The following is a 14,937-nucleotide window of genomic DNA, read 5'->3' on the forward strand; positions in this document are numbered from 1 at the left end:
CCACAACCGCTTGAGAACCGGTGTAAGCGCGCTTACGTTCCCGTAACCTAGCAGTTCGGCAAAAACGATAGAATAAGTATCAAGCTTGAAAGAAAAAAAAGTATATAAGTAGTAGCGTCGATTCGTTCAACTAAAATTCTTGAAGACTGTGCTCCAGTATGGGCGTAATCTAATGACTGAAACATAAAAAAAATAAAAGGTAACTATTTCTAAAGTTAAAAGGATTATAGTGTCATTTGGCTTCTATTTATAGAAGGTCAAGCTCTCACGCTCCTTAAGAATAGTGAACATCCTTATACTCCGGAAATAAATGAGAGCATTATTAAACAAATTTTTGTTGTATTTAACACGCTAAATTAAGATATTACTTTCTGAATATTCCCTTATCGGAACAAAAAGCAATATACACTAATTGGTTGACAAACGAGTACGCCTCTACACGTTTGCTTCATTTACTTCGTGAGATGTACTCAGATTATCGACACTCAATTAGAATACAATTAACTGACTTCCTTAATATGCTCTTTTATTAATCTTTTATTTTATTTTTGCATGTTTCAGTCATTGGACTGCGGCCATTTCGAGACATTGTCTGGAATGTACTTATGTTTTTCTTCATTCAGACTGACTTATTATTCCATCGGTTTTCAATCAGTGGTGAGGGACAAACACAAGCACACACACACACAAATATACAAAGATAAATATAGATATATAAATACACATATATCTACATGTATCTAAACACTCACTCGCACACACACACACATATATATATATATATATATACAAATATGTATTTATGAACATATATATATATATATACATACAAATATGTATTTATGAACATATATATATATATATGTACTTTTATGCATATACATATGTGCAAATACACACACACATATATATACACATATAAATACATGTATATATGTATATTTCACGGGCTTTCACAGAGTTTCCGCAAACTAAATTTACTCATAAGGCTATAGCAGGAGACATTTCCTCAAGGTGTTGCGCACCAGAACTGAACCCAAAATCACTTGATTCGAAAGTGAGCTTCTTGAACACACACCAATTTCATCTGCACAGCGATTAATAATGATCCATTGCTTAAAAAAATTCTTGTTTAGGGAATTTACTGATATATAAATAGGCGCAAGTGTGGCTAAGCTTGTTTCCAAATCACATGGTTTTCGGTTCAGTCCCAGTACGAGGCAACTTTGGGCAAATGTCTCCTACTATAGGCTCGGTCCGACCAAAGCCCCGTGAATGGATCTGGTAGACGGAAACTGAAAGAAGCTTGTCGTACCCTCACACACACACACACACACACACACAACACACACTTAATTCAGAATTCATCACAGCTAACCAACGAACGGACCGTGAAACTCTGAGTTACAGTCTATGAAGATTTTACAGCTTTAATAAAAGCACATACATACATACATATATACATACATACATACATACGTTAAAGAACGATGTTATTCTTAGTGGCCGGTAGCGTAAAAGACGCATAGGCAAAATTCATGATTATATATAAGATATATATATACATATTCATAGATACTAGGCTAGCGTAAAAGGACCTGCTTCGCTAAAAATAGAAGTCAAAATACTTCTAAGCCAGAGAAGAATCACTAAATTAATACAAGCTTGACAGGAAAAAATGTGCATCTGTTTGGTTCCTGTGTTTGTCCACTACCACCGCCACCACTACTTGAAAACCGGTGTTAGTGTGTTTACGTCCCCGTAACTTAGCAGTTCGAGAAAACAGAACGATACAATAAGCAACACGATTAAAAAATAAAAAAAAATTACTGGGGTCAACACAGTCGCCGAAAAATTATTCAAACCGATGCCCCAGTATGGCCACAGTCGAATGAGGGAAACACGTAACACATAATCACGTGTAATTAGTCAAATTAGAAGCATAAAATTATATCTAAAGAATTTCCATAGCGGGTTAAATTAACAATACTTCGCTTAACAATACTTATTAATTATAAAAAACAAACTCATGTGCCATGTACAATTAATCACATGTGTACAAAGAGCATAATTGTATTTATACATACACAGTCAAAAATAGTACCGAAATATGTTACATTGTATAGACAATATGTATTAAATAAGCATTGTTTGGTTGCATAATTGCGTGTATTTATGTGCTTATAGAATTAATAAAATAGATATATAAATGTTTGAAAGAATGATAAAAGCATTTGTCATCACCTGTTGTAAGGGGAAAAAAGAAGATAATTAAAGTTGTATGGAAAGAATGAGAGAACGAAATTAATATTAACAATTACAGTTGCAAACGAATGTTTTAACAAAAGAAAGTGTATGTTGAAATGATTGAACCTACCTACAAACGTATATGCATTACCCACGCTTCATATATACATACATACATACATGTATATATATATATATATATATATATATATATATACAAGTATTTTAGTAAAGCCGAAACAAACTTCTACTGTCTGACGAACGGTCACGTGAAACTCTCACTAACAGTTTAAGAAGTATGTTCGGTTTTAACAAACTAGTATTTTACTCTGCCTTTGGTATTCGAGTACTATTTTTCCATCCTGTTTTGCTTCTATGGTCTTACTGTGTATGTGTGTGAGTGTGCGTGCGCATGTGTATACATGCACCTTTTGTATGAATACACCTATTGTATGAATACGCAGACATACACACATATGCCTATATGTAGGTGTAGAAAAAACTAAGGCGGTAACACGTTTGCTTTCAACCACGAGGTGATGGGTTCAGTTCCACTGCATTTGACGAATATTAACTACATGCGTATGAAACAGCTAGTCAAAAAGCTTTTTGGAAGTTTAAATATATATATATATTAATGTATATACATACATACATACATACATACATACATACATACTTCATTTACCAATAATATAAATACAGGCAAAACTTTAAAAACACATTTCTGATGAAACTACAGTAGTAGTTAAAAGCGCTAATATGAAGAAATAATATGTGATATGTAAATAAAAATATACTTTTACAACCATCCAGCATTCTGAACACCTTTTTTCTTTCATATATATATATATATATATATATATATATATATAATATATATATTATATACGTATGTATTTTACGTATGTATGCGAGTGCATGTCATTACACAGTTGTGTATGTTAACATGTTTGTATAGTGCGACCTGAAATCTTTAAAAATAAAAAAACAATTAATAAAAACTGCCTCTGCCTTTATCCATAGATATAGCGGTGACACGAAAGACAGCGTGTGAAAATTGGAAATAGATATCAAAGTAATTGCATAGGTCCATAAAAATTAGCTACAACATTATTTAAGATGCTCATTCATGCTGCTAAACAAATAAAAACCTTTATATATATATATATATATATATATATATATATATATATATATATATATATATACCATATTTTTGAGTGTTTCACAGTTGAAACACTCCTGTCACAACCTGGGGAACTTGAAGACTGCATTAATGCAAGAAAGTATACTAGTCCCTTAATATTTTATATTCAACATTTCATCTATTCAATAAGACAATACTTCATTTCATTTTACCATATACATATTATTTATACTATATTGATTGATTCTAGTTTCATCTCATGAGCTGTGGCCATGCTGGGGCACCGCCATTCTATATTCTACATTAATATTATAAAGAATATAAATAAAACATAAAAAACAGAGTTGGAATTTCTTTGAATAATATATATGGATATATACATATATTTATATCTATATATATCTTTATACATACACACACATATATATATATATATATATCTTTATATAAAATTTGTCAGTTTGTTGATCTAATGTTTTCTCCATTTTCTGATTATTTAAATTTATAATCTGTATCTGTATACATGAACATATACATACATATGTATGTGTGTGTATTATGTATAATATATATAATATATATATATATATATATATGGCGATGCCCCAGCAAATGGCGGTGCCCCAGCATGGCACAGCTCATAAGCTGAAACAGAATCAATCAATCAATCATATATATATATATATATATATATATAGAAATTATACATATATATATTACAACAAATATACATATGTATGCATATATATATATATATATATATATATATATATATATATATATGTATATACATATATAATCTCTAATTCGAATAGGAAGTCAACAGATATGAAACATGAATGAAGTAAAAGTTTATATTATATACAATCGCATATGCGAAAATTTGGAGATATCTGCTTGACAGCCAACGACACACACGATGCTTCTGAATGTCTGATTATAATTTCAACATTTTAGTTTTATAATCCTCTTCACTAAATTTTTTAAAATACGTTTTGTGCGCATTAGAAGGTATGTGTTTAGATAAGTATATGAAAACATGCACATTTATAGATACAAATTATACACACACAAATACAAATATATAAAACTGTACTACAGTTATACATATATGTAAATATGTCATATATGGACAAATATATATATATAAGTATATACAAATAATACTAGCTATACATACATATGCAATTATATAAGTTTAAACAATATATATATATACATATATGTATACATGTATATATATATACATATGTATATACTCAAATATATAATACATGTATATATATATTTTTTTTTTAAGGATTTAAGGATTTATATATATATATATATATATATATATATATATATATATATATACATGTATATACTCACACAATTATATAATACGTCCATATATATATATATGCAAGTGTGTGTGTATAAGCATATTTGTACATTACGAATACATGCAAATACACAAATTTATATATGTATATATATATAATATATATATATAGATGCACGCTCACTATCATATATATATATATATATATATAGATAGATAGATAGATGCATACATACATGCATAGAAAAACCAAAATGTCGCCTGTATATGCTATGCCAAAATATGCAAGAGTTTGCCAGAGAGAGAGAGAGAGAAAGAGGGAGAGGGAGAAATGCTGGACGACATGAAAGACCACTTGTTCTGTGATATGGTCACCTAGAACCGCTTTCATGGTTGTCTCGGATCAGGAAATGTCAAACTATTATTGACTTTTCAATCGTATTAAGGGCACTCGATAAATATTTGTCTTCCAGGCATGGCTGTATGTTTAAGATGTTCGTTTTTGTAAACACGTGCATCCAGATTCGTTCACAAGAAATGATAACTTCAACACATACCATATACACCCCACGTTATATAACAAAAACAAACATAAACAAAGTGATGATATATAATGTAAAATAATACATAATAACCAAAATAATATAAAAATAAAGATTCCTATGTCGATAACTGAAGATGATCTGGGCAGCGTTATTCAATAAATAACATCAATGTTTACATGAATAAAACATCGTTCATTAAGAGGTATGTTTAATGAAACTTATTAATGATATTAGCAAGAATAACATCTCATTGAAAAAGTATGAGTCATTTTTTTTAACAGAAGCGCAAAACATTAAATACAAGAACACACATGTAGAGTTATGAAGGCATACATACATCATTTATATATATATATATATATATATATATATATATAAGTATATATAGAAATGAAGTTGAATAAATATATATAATATTATATAATATTATATATATATATATATATATATATATATTAGATGTTGGGGGTGATGTACAGATTTAATACATATGAAAGAAAAAAGGTGTTCAGAATGCTGGATGGTTGTAAAAATATATTTATTATTTACATATCACATATTATTTCTTCATATTAGCGCTTTCATCTACTCCTGTAGTTTCATCAGACATTTCTGATGAAACTACAGGAGTAGTTGAAAGCACTAATATGAGGAAATTAATATGTGATATGTAAATAAATATATATTTTTACAACCACCCAGCATTGTGAACGCATTTTCTCTTTCATATATATATAAATGAATTTAGAAGAAATGATGGAATTGTTATCTTATATATATATATATATATATAATATATATATATATACATGTACCCTTCATAAAATTTTCTAATATGCTTTGTACGATATATCGATGTCCATACATGCACATACAAATATTCACATGTGCTTGTGCAGACAAAGATATGTAATAAATATACATACTCATGTACAAGCATACCTACAAACGTGTACACACACACTATAAATGCACGTACAAAGGGTTACATGCAGACGTATATGTATTAAGTCACACATTTTACTTATATTACAATTATCAATTGTATAAGCATTCTAAATATTACCTAAAAACATCGGTCTCACAGGCATATACCTTATAAATATAGACACACACACACACGCATATATATACATGGGGGTAGCAAGTTCCGTGGTGGAGGGGCAGTGAAAATGGATCCTCCGTCAGCTGTCTAATTTGTGGGAAACAAACAAGAACAATAAATTTATGGTGAATATATTTGAAATTCCCTGTGGCTGATGTGAACTCCTCATCTATCGGATTTTCCATATGATATGGGCCGTACATTCATAAACACACACATAATTATATATATATATATATATATATATATGATTGATATATCTATATATATATATATATATATATATATATATATATATATATATATATATTATATATATATATATATATATATATATTTATAATGGGGGAAGGTGTTCTTGTCGTAGGCATCAGTATATTTGTGTGATTAATCCTTTCATTAGCGTATTCCTGTAGAAATAGACTGAATTTTCTTGCATTTAATTTACCAAATAAAAGAGAATGTAAGAAAATAAAATTATTATTACTGCTTTGTATTATGAACAAAAATAAGCAGGAAACTTTATGGATTTTGATTTAGATGAATCTACGATTGGAACAATAATTTTTCATCGAAGACCCACGGGCCATCGATAACAGCTTCATCTCCGGAACGGCTAATAATCTTTTGAGCTTGGAAAAGTGACACTATACAAAGCACATTGACATATTACTACATACATATATATATATATAATATATATATATATATATATATACGCGAGTGTATATTAAAACTTCCATATGTATTCATGTGTGTTTCTATGTCCGATTGTTGAAGTCCCACTGCTTATCTTCAGCGAAAATTTGATTATGTCTATAGTCATTTTAGTCGATATTTCCGACCTCTCTGCAATTTCGAAAGCCTGTGTAATACGATTTTTCCTCTTAAGAAACAGATAAGTATCAGTGGCAGAAAGAAGATCGACTTGGAAGATGCTGCCAGGAACAAGTTACAATCTAATCCATTCTAAATTGGAAAGACAAATGTTAATCTGTATTACATATATAAATATGTTTTTGCGTGTGTATATACGCATGGATATTAGACAATAACAGAGCTGGAAGTGACTCCGAAATTATTTTACTGTATATAAGTTGCGGAAAGTATGAAATCCACATTGAGACATCTTCATTTTTCAGCTAGAATATTTTAAATATGTATATATGTACATTATATATATATGTGTGTGTGTGTATGTAATAAAACATAAGTTTTAACATATATGTTTGTTCTGTATATAGACGCACACTCAATAATGTGTGTGTGTATATCTGTATATATAATATATATATATATATATATATATATATATATATCATATATCTATAGATTTTTCTAATCTGTAGATGTGTGAACGATGTATATGAAAGGCTACATATAATATATATATATATGTGTATATATATATATATTTGTATATATATATATATGACATATATACACATATATATGGATATATATATAATACATATATATACATATATATATATGTGTATATATATATATTTGTATATTATATATACATATATATACACATATATATGTATATATATATATATACATATATATGTATATATAACATATTATATGTATATATATACATATATATACACATAGTTATGTATATATATACATATATATGTATATATATACACATAGTTATGTATATATATACACATATTCATATATGTATATATATATATACATACATATATATGCATAAAAGTATATACATTCAATTAATATACTTGAATCACACTGCGTTATAATATATACATAAGTGCCGTATATGTATCTCATATATACGCCATTACCACACACACACTCTCTATATATGTACTTAGTATTATATTTATATAAGTTTAGTAAGATCCAATGCACGAAGCTCTTAGCATTTGAGTGACTGTGTTGCTTCTGCTAAATTTAAATAAAATATATACATACATACACTCATGTATTGAGTTCTATTTCTGTCTACTTCACCAAACCTATATATTTATGTATATGATTTTATCATAAGTTTACTGCTTTGATATATTTCATTATACCAGTGTGTACACGCTCTTTTTGCATATATATTCATTCTAGTGTTAATTAATTATCAGCATTCGGACATGCATGTGGCCCTCTTCAGATACCGTATAGCTCATCACTCTTATTTTTATATTTCACCTCTTTCCTCGGTTACCATTTTTGATTTAACATCGGTGCTTGATGAACTACATTGTAGGTGTACGTACACACTCATTTTATATGTATACACGAGGTGTGTATGAAAATTCTTGAGCCTCAACAAGCAAAATATTATATAAATCTTCTGATGAAGGTACAAGACTTCAAGGTTAAAAAGTTCTCACACATCCCTCCTGCATATATATATATACAGAGAGAGAGAGAGAGATATAGAGAGATTTAAAGAAATGTGCACCGTCCCGCTTGTGTAAAACCTACCCATTATAGGTGAGATTTATCTATATGAAACAAACAAGGAACCACGTGGTTAAGAAACAGTTTTCTTAAGGACTCAATCATATCTGATACTTTATATAAAATTGCATCTTGGTATAAATTATATATTTTTATAAATTACCCATAGATATATAGTATTTGAAAAATATTTTAAGTTCAGTATAAAGTTACAGCTATTTCTTTATATACATACATTTGTGACTGTACACACACACACACACAAACATGTTGCATATGCTGTCTTTTATGTTTGCATCTGAGTATGTATCCATATTTAATGTGAAAAATATATACATATTCATGTGTACACACCTGTAATTTTCCGTACGTGTAAAATCATGTATAAACATCTTATCACGCTTGAAAATATATATATATATATATATATCAATCTATATAATTTAGATTCAGATGAATATAGTACTTAAGTTGAGGTACCAGAATTAAGTATGGTATTTAAAAATTTTAAAATAAAGTGATTAAAATCAAAATAAGCAACAAGGATATCCAGAGGTAATGCAGTACGATCGTCTCATACGACTCCATTTAATACCGTAGTTAATTCTGGTTATCTATATATATATATATATATATATATAAGCATATAAATGTACAAATATATACGCCTACATGTATACACCTATGTTCAAGCATATCTAGACAGATAACAGGTATGATACATAAACTTACACATCTGTCGGCATTATATACTTACATCTTACTTAACCGTGTAGAGGACTTAATGCAACATTGAACCATCATTAACCTTGTATGCACAACTCTTCTGAATTCGTCATAAGTAAATTCCCTCAGTATCATCTTTAGTCATACAAGGTAATTCGCTTCAAGCCTGTTATACTTCTGTATTTAATCTCTTCACTTCAGTTCTCACTCTTCTATTATTTTAGATGTACCCTTTTGGTTAAATATTATTAGCTCCACATTAGTAGCGCTGTGGAGACACAAATGTCACTCCTCAATTGAAGAAAATGCATCGGATGCGGATTGATTTTTTTCCTTTTTTTTTTTTGTTGTATCTTTGTTTCTTAGCTTGTAAACTTCATTCAGCTCCGACGATTTTTCCATCCATCTATCTGAAGGTTGAATATATAAATACTTGTCAAATTTTAGCGCTGATTTAACAAACTGTACCCATATGCCAAGATGTGATTTTGCCTATTAATCAATTATTTTTAGTGTACTTTGACCCCCAAGATAGCTCTGATGTTTGATCAAAGGTGATTCGTTCATAACCCTCATGTACGTTTAATGTTAACCATCCATTTTTTCCATTCTATTTGAAAAGACGGTAGACTCCGGTATGAGGGAATGTCACTGCAATTACTAGCAATTCGTACGACCCCTTCGAATATCTCTTAATTTAGTGTACTGATTCTCCATCGGGCCCCATATGATATTTGGGGTGAGACTCATATAAAATTTAGTTAAGATTTATCTGTAATAAATTATACTTCTACAATACATAAAATATTTTAATTATATTTTTATAAAATTCCTAAGAATGGCTAAGAGGCGCCATATGAATAAAATAGGAATTCGCTTTAACATCGAATAGCTAAGGAAAAAATTATTGAAGAAGATTGGTTATCACGATAGTAGTGAATGAGACTAACAAGTCAAACATTTATATTTGTTTGGTGTATTCAATTTTACAGGTCATGGATGGCTAAAAACCATGCTGTATAACGTATACCTTCAGCGAAAAATACATCTCCCGAAACGGGGTAGCTTTGAATTGAAAGTTGTCGCTTGCATGTTTGCCTGTACAGACACGTACATAGGGCCGTATGCAAGTAGGATGGGGTTTCAAACAATGCATCAATCCGTGACCCGGACCAATGCTTTGGGATCAAGGGGGAGGGGGTGAATTTTTGATGTGAGAAAGCCCTTCCCCCTTCCCGCTCTCAGCTGGGTTCCGAAAACAATCCCATTTCACGTCGTAAAATAGCTGTGAAAGTCCCTCCGTATGTGCAAACACACACACAAAAAGCCATGCATTTATATACATTTTATTTTTTAACAAACAAATTAATTTGTGACACGCGTTTCTTTGATTGCTATAATTTAAATTTTTTGCTTCCCCACCATCGAATATCGCTTAAGATAAACGCTCAAAATATATAAGAAAACCAATTAAACCACCTATACATATCTCCCCGATAATTCTCGGCCTTGTGTTTATGTAGGAAATCATTGCCAATTCTTATCAATATTATTTTATAAGTCCATACTGTGAGTTCAAACTCCACTGGATCGCTAACAAAACAAAAGTAACCGGGCCGATTCCATCGATTACACCCTCTCCACCCTTGATACTACCTTGAAATTCAACAATAGCAGTGATCAATCCTATTGTAAAATTAATTAGTACCCTTTAATTGCATACCAACATGTGCTAGTGTCACATGATTCTAATATTGCTTAGACTCATGTATAATTAATATCAACGATACTTCACGTTTTAAAATAATTTCCGACAAAACCATTTGTTTTATTTTCAAGTGAAAGGTGCATATAGCTAACAACATGTGTGTGTGTATATATATATACATATTGGGAATAAAATAATCTGTATACATCTCAAAGTTTCTAAAGCAAGCTTTGTTGACTTTCAACGTAAGTTGAATTTTATATATATACATTCCGTTTTTGGATTTGGTTTGCAAGATTCTTTATGTGAGTTCGTTTGTTGAAGCATATTCTGTTGTGTCCGGAGGGAGTCCTTTTCTTTTTGTGCCTTATTATGTAACACACTCACCGGTAAAATTTCCACTTATTTCTTATAAAAATAAATATAAGAAATAAGTGGAAATTTAACCGGTGAGTGTGTTAAATTGTAAGACACAAAAAGAAAATGACTCTCCCCAAACACAACAGTATATATATATATATATATGTATGTATAGTGGGAGTGTGTGTTCTTTTTCGTTGCAACATCTCCCCATGCTGGAATAAAAATGTTAATAAAGTTGACCACAGAAGCTTTACAAACAAATTTTAAGTTCTATTATTCATATTTAACCAACCGTACCACCGTTTTGACAATCCCTACCAGCTAGAGGATGTTTTTGTTTTTGTAATTCAAATTTCAGTCGACTCGGTTCAAAAGTTCAAACCCAGAGAGTGGTTGACTTTCATCTCACTTAGGTGACGATAAAATATAATTTTGCTCCGGTCGACCTACGCCTGTTTAAACAAATTGATTCGGTGCCTATGGAAGAAATCAATACATCACTTTATATCTTGTAGCTTCTTAAAAAACAACAATAATATATTAAGGAAAAATGAAAAATATATAAAGACAATATATATTAAACAACAGCAATTATGAAATGAATAAACAAAAGCTAATTTTTTTCTTTTTCAAATATTTTTTTCTTCTTTCATTCAATTTTATGAAGAAAAGAAAAAAGGGACATTTTTGTTAACTCAGCGGGAAACTGAGCAGAAGTTGATTGATTTGAGCTGGGATAGGGAAGAGAAATAAATAAAATAAAAAATAAAGAAATGGTGTTTTGCATTTAGAGTTGCTTGTTAATTTACAAAGCAACAAATATTCTTCATTTTCATTATATATATATATATATATATATATATATACACACACATATATATATACATATATATATATAATTTTTTTTTCAATGTTACTGTTTGTTTTGCGTTCACTTTCTCAAGCTGAAAGAGAAACCTTTAAATCAAGTTCTGTTGTTTGACATAAATGTCTCATTATCTTTCAATAATAATAATTAATTAATTAATAAGTATTAATAATCATTTCTTACATATGCATTGATAATATTAATGATAATAAAAATAATGAAAACAAAATTATACATAGATTTTTTTTCTTTTTATATATAGAGAAATTACTTTATAATAATAATAATCCATCCATTAAAATATTTCTATATTACTGTGTGGCGATAGTGGTCTTCCGGCTTGACCAATACATACGCCACTGGTCTATGTAAGTCCTGAGATGGCATGTAAGGTGGTGGGCAGCATGGTAACAAATATTGTCCGGTGAGACCAGAATGCGTATGTGCAGCCGGGGGAAGACTACCGAGGGAGGAGTGTGATGTCATGTAAGGGGAATAGAGACCACTTGCTCCATTGAGTTCGTGAGGTCTAATGTTCAAAGGGCTGTCCATTTTTGCATTTTCTGCCAGATGGGAATAAAGTGCATGTGTCGTGGACGTGGGTGGTAGGAAAGCGCGCGCCTTTTCCCCGAAATTCGATGCAAGTAACGAGTCCTGTGAACCAGGTGAAAATGACGGCACTGCCCCAAATGTATTCATTCCTGGCAAGACAGGAATTGGGAAAGCATATTTGTTATCTTTTTTAAGTAAAGATTTAGGTTTCCTACGTGGTCGGTATTTGTAATCTGGATGTTCCTTCATGTGTAAGGCCCTTAAGCGTTTTGCTTCGTCGATAAAAGGGCGTTTCTCTTCTTCGGATAGTAACTTCCATTCAGCACCGAGTCTTTTGCTAATTTCAGAATTATGCATTTTCGGATTTTCTTGAGCCATTTTTCGACGTTGGCCCCTGGACCAAACCATGAAGGCATTCATGGGCCGCTTAACATGTTCAGCCTGCGGCTTAGACATGTTAAAGTGATCGGGTGTTGACAACTCCGTGGTGATGGTTGAATGATGTAAATCTGGAGAAGTCAACCTTTCTACCTCCAGGTAGTGCGGATCGTGTCGTAAGTTAGCCACGGTGAAAGTTTGGGGGTAGACGCTCTCACAAGGAAATGGATTAAATAAATAAATATTTAAATAGTTAGAAAGTCACGCAATCAAAATCTCACTCAGTAAAACTGAGAGAGAAAGAGAAAGACAAGAAAAGTGACAGACAGAAAGAGATAGAAATAGATAGGCTAATCAATGAGTCAAAAATGACTATACATACCAAAGCGGTGTGATTGTTATATCTATATGCTCAATAGCAATGGGCATATACAATCCTCTCGGTATTTATAATCACGATGTGTATGTATATAAATATATTTGTAAAGGCGTGTGTACTCAGAAAGAAACACACGGACACTGAAATATATGTTGAAGGAAAAAATATAGAAAGAATGAAAATATTCAGGAGGAGTGGACTGAATGGAGAGGTAGCAGCAATAGCAGCAGCTATGTGACTAGGTGCTGAGTAATTCTTATTATTATAACTATATCATTATATAGAAAACATTGGGTTTATCCGTAATTGATAGCAACAACTAGTGCGTGGCTTCCGATTCGTCCTCTTGGTAATATATATTATTTATATATTATAGATACGAATTTATAATTTTTTTTTATGGGGACCTAAGGTCTTTTTACAGCTTTGTTTGTATTCAGGCTCGATGTTTTATTGTAGAAAGTTTAAGTTGCTATATATAAATATATGTCTGTTTATCCAACACTATTTTTGAAAGTGTATAAATGAATGGTCTAAATAATGAAATGTATATATTTACTGTAACTGTGTGCTTTGATTGAGAAGCCAATATATATATATATATAAATTTTATATGTATAAAATATATATATGTATAGTATTTGCTGTCACCAATAAGTGGGAAGTAAGTAAATATATTTCTTTGTTTTATAATTTTTTCGTGTAGCCTGTTTGATGGTTGTTTACAATAAAGTTAAACTGCTTAAAAATTCACAATTACCTCCGTTAATATTTATATATGTAAAATTATATATCCTTGACTCAAAAGACATCAGGTGTAAAATAACCGTTTGAAATTAAGCAATTTCTTACTTGCGTGCTTAGAGTCATACGCCGTCGGAAGACAGGTAATAGAAAAGGTTGGTAGTTCGAATCTCAGTGATCCACTTGAAAGGAAAACTGACGTTTTTTGTTAGCTTTTTTTTTTTTTAGATTTAGAATTTTAAAGAATCCAGTTCGGTGAATTTTTCTTCACTTTGGTAAGATCCATCTTTAGAGTCCAATAGACGTATTATTTAACTTTGTATTTTCGTTTTTTGTTGGTGCGTCATTTCTTGGTTGGCATGAAGGTACAGTCAATATATAAACATATATTTATATCTGTGAATGCACAGAATCACAG

The 14,937-nt window shown here is 30.3% G+C and overlaps 1 protein-coding gene across 1 annotated transcript; it reads right to left on the minus strand.

The window, feature by feature from the left end:
- Nucleotides 1-12,223: 12,223 nt before the first annotated feature.
- On the minus strand, nt 12,224-14,931 carry LOC115227251 (transcription factor Sox-14). Its single transcript, XM_029798140.2, has one exon. The coding sequence runs from the start codon at nt 13,472-13,474 to the stop codon at nt 12,773-12,775; it is 702 nt and encodes a 233-aa protein (XP_029654000.1). The 5' UTR covers nt 13,475-14,931; the 3' UTR covers nt 12,224-12,772.
- Between the last annotated feature and the right edge of the window lie 6 nt (nt 14,932-14,937).

The sequence above is a fragment of the Octopus sinensis genome, unplaced genomic scaffold (genome assembly GCF_006345805.1).
Source record: "Octopus sinensis unplaced genomic scaffold, ASM634580v1 Contig02395, whole genome shotgun sequence".
NCBI classification, from domain to species: Eukaryota; Metazoa; Mollusca; class Cephalopoda; order Octopoda; family Octopodidae; genus Octopus; species Octopus sinensis.

Bases quoted from the DNA above. Each gene is read 5' to 3' on its own strand.
- LOC115227251 (XM_029798140.2), bottom strand. From the start codon at position 13,474: ATGTCTAAGCCGCAGGCTGAACATGTTAAGCGGCCCATGAATGCCTTC.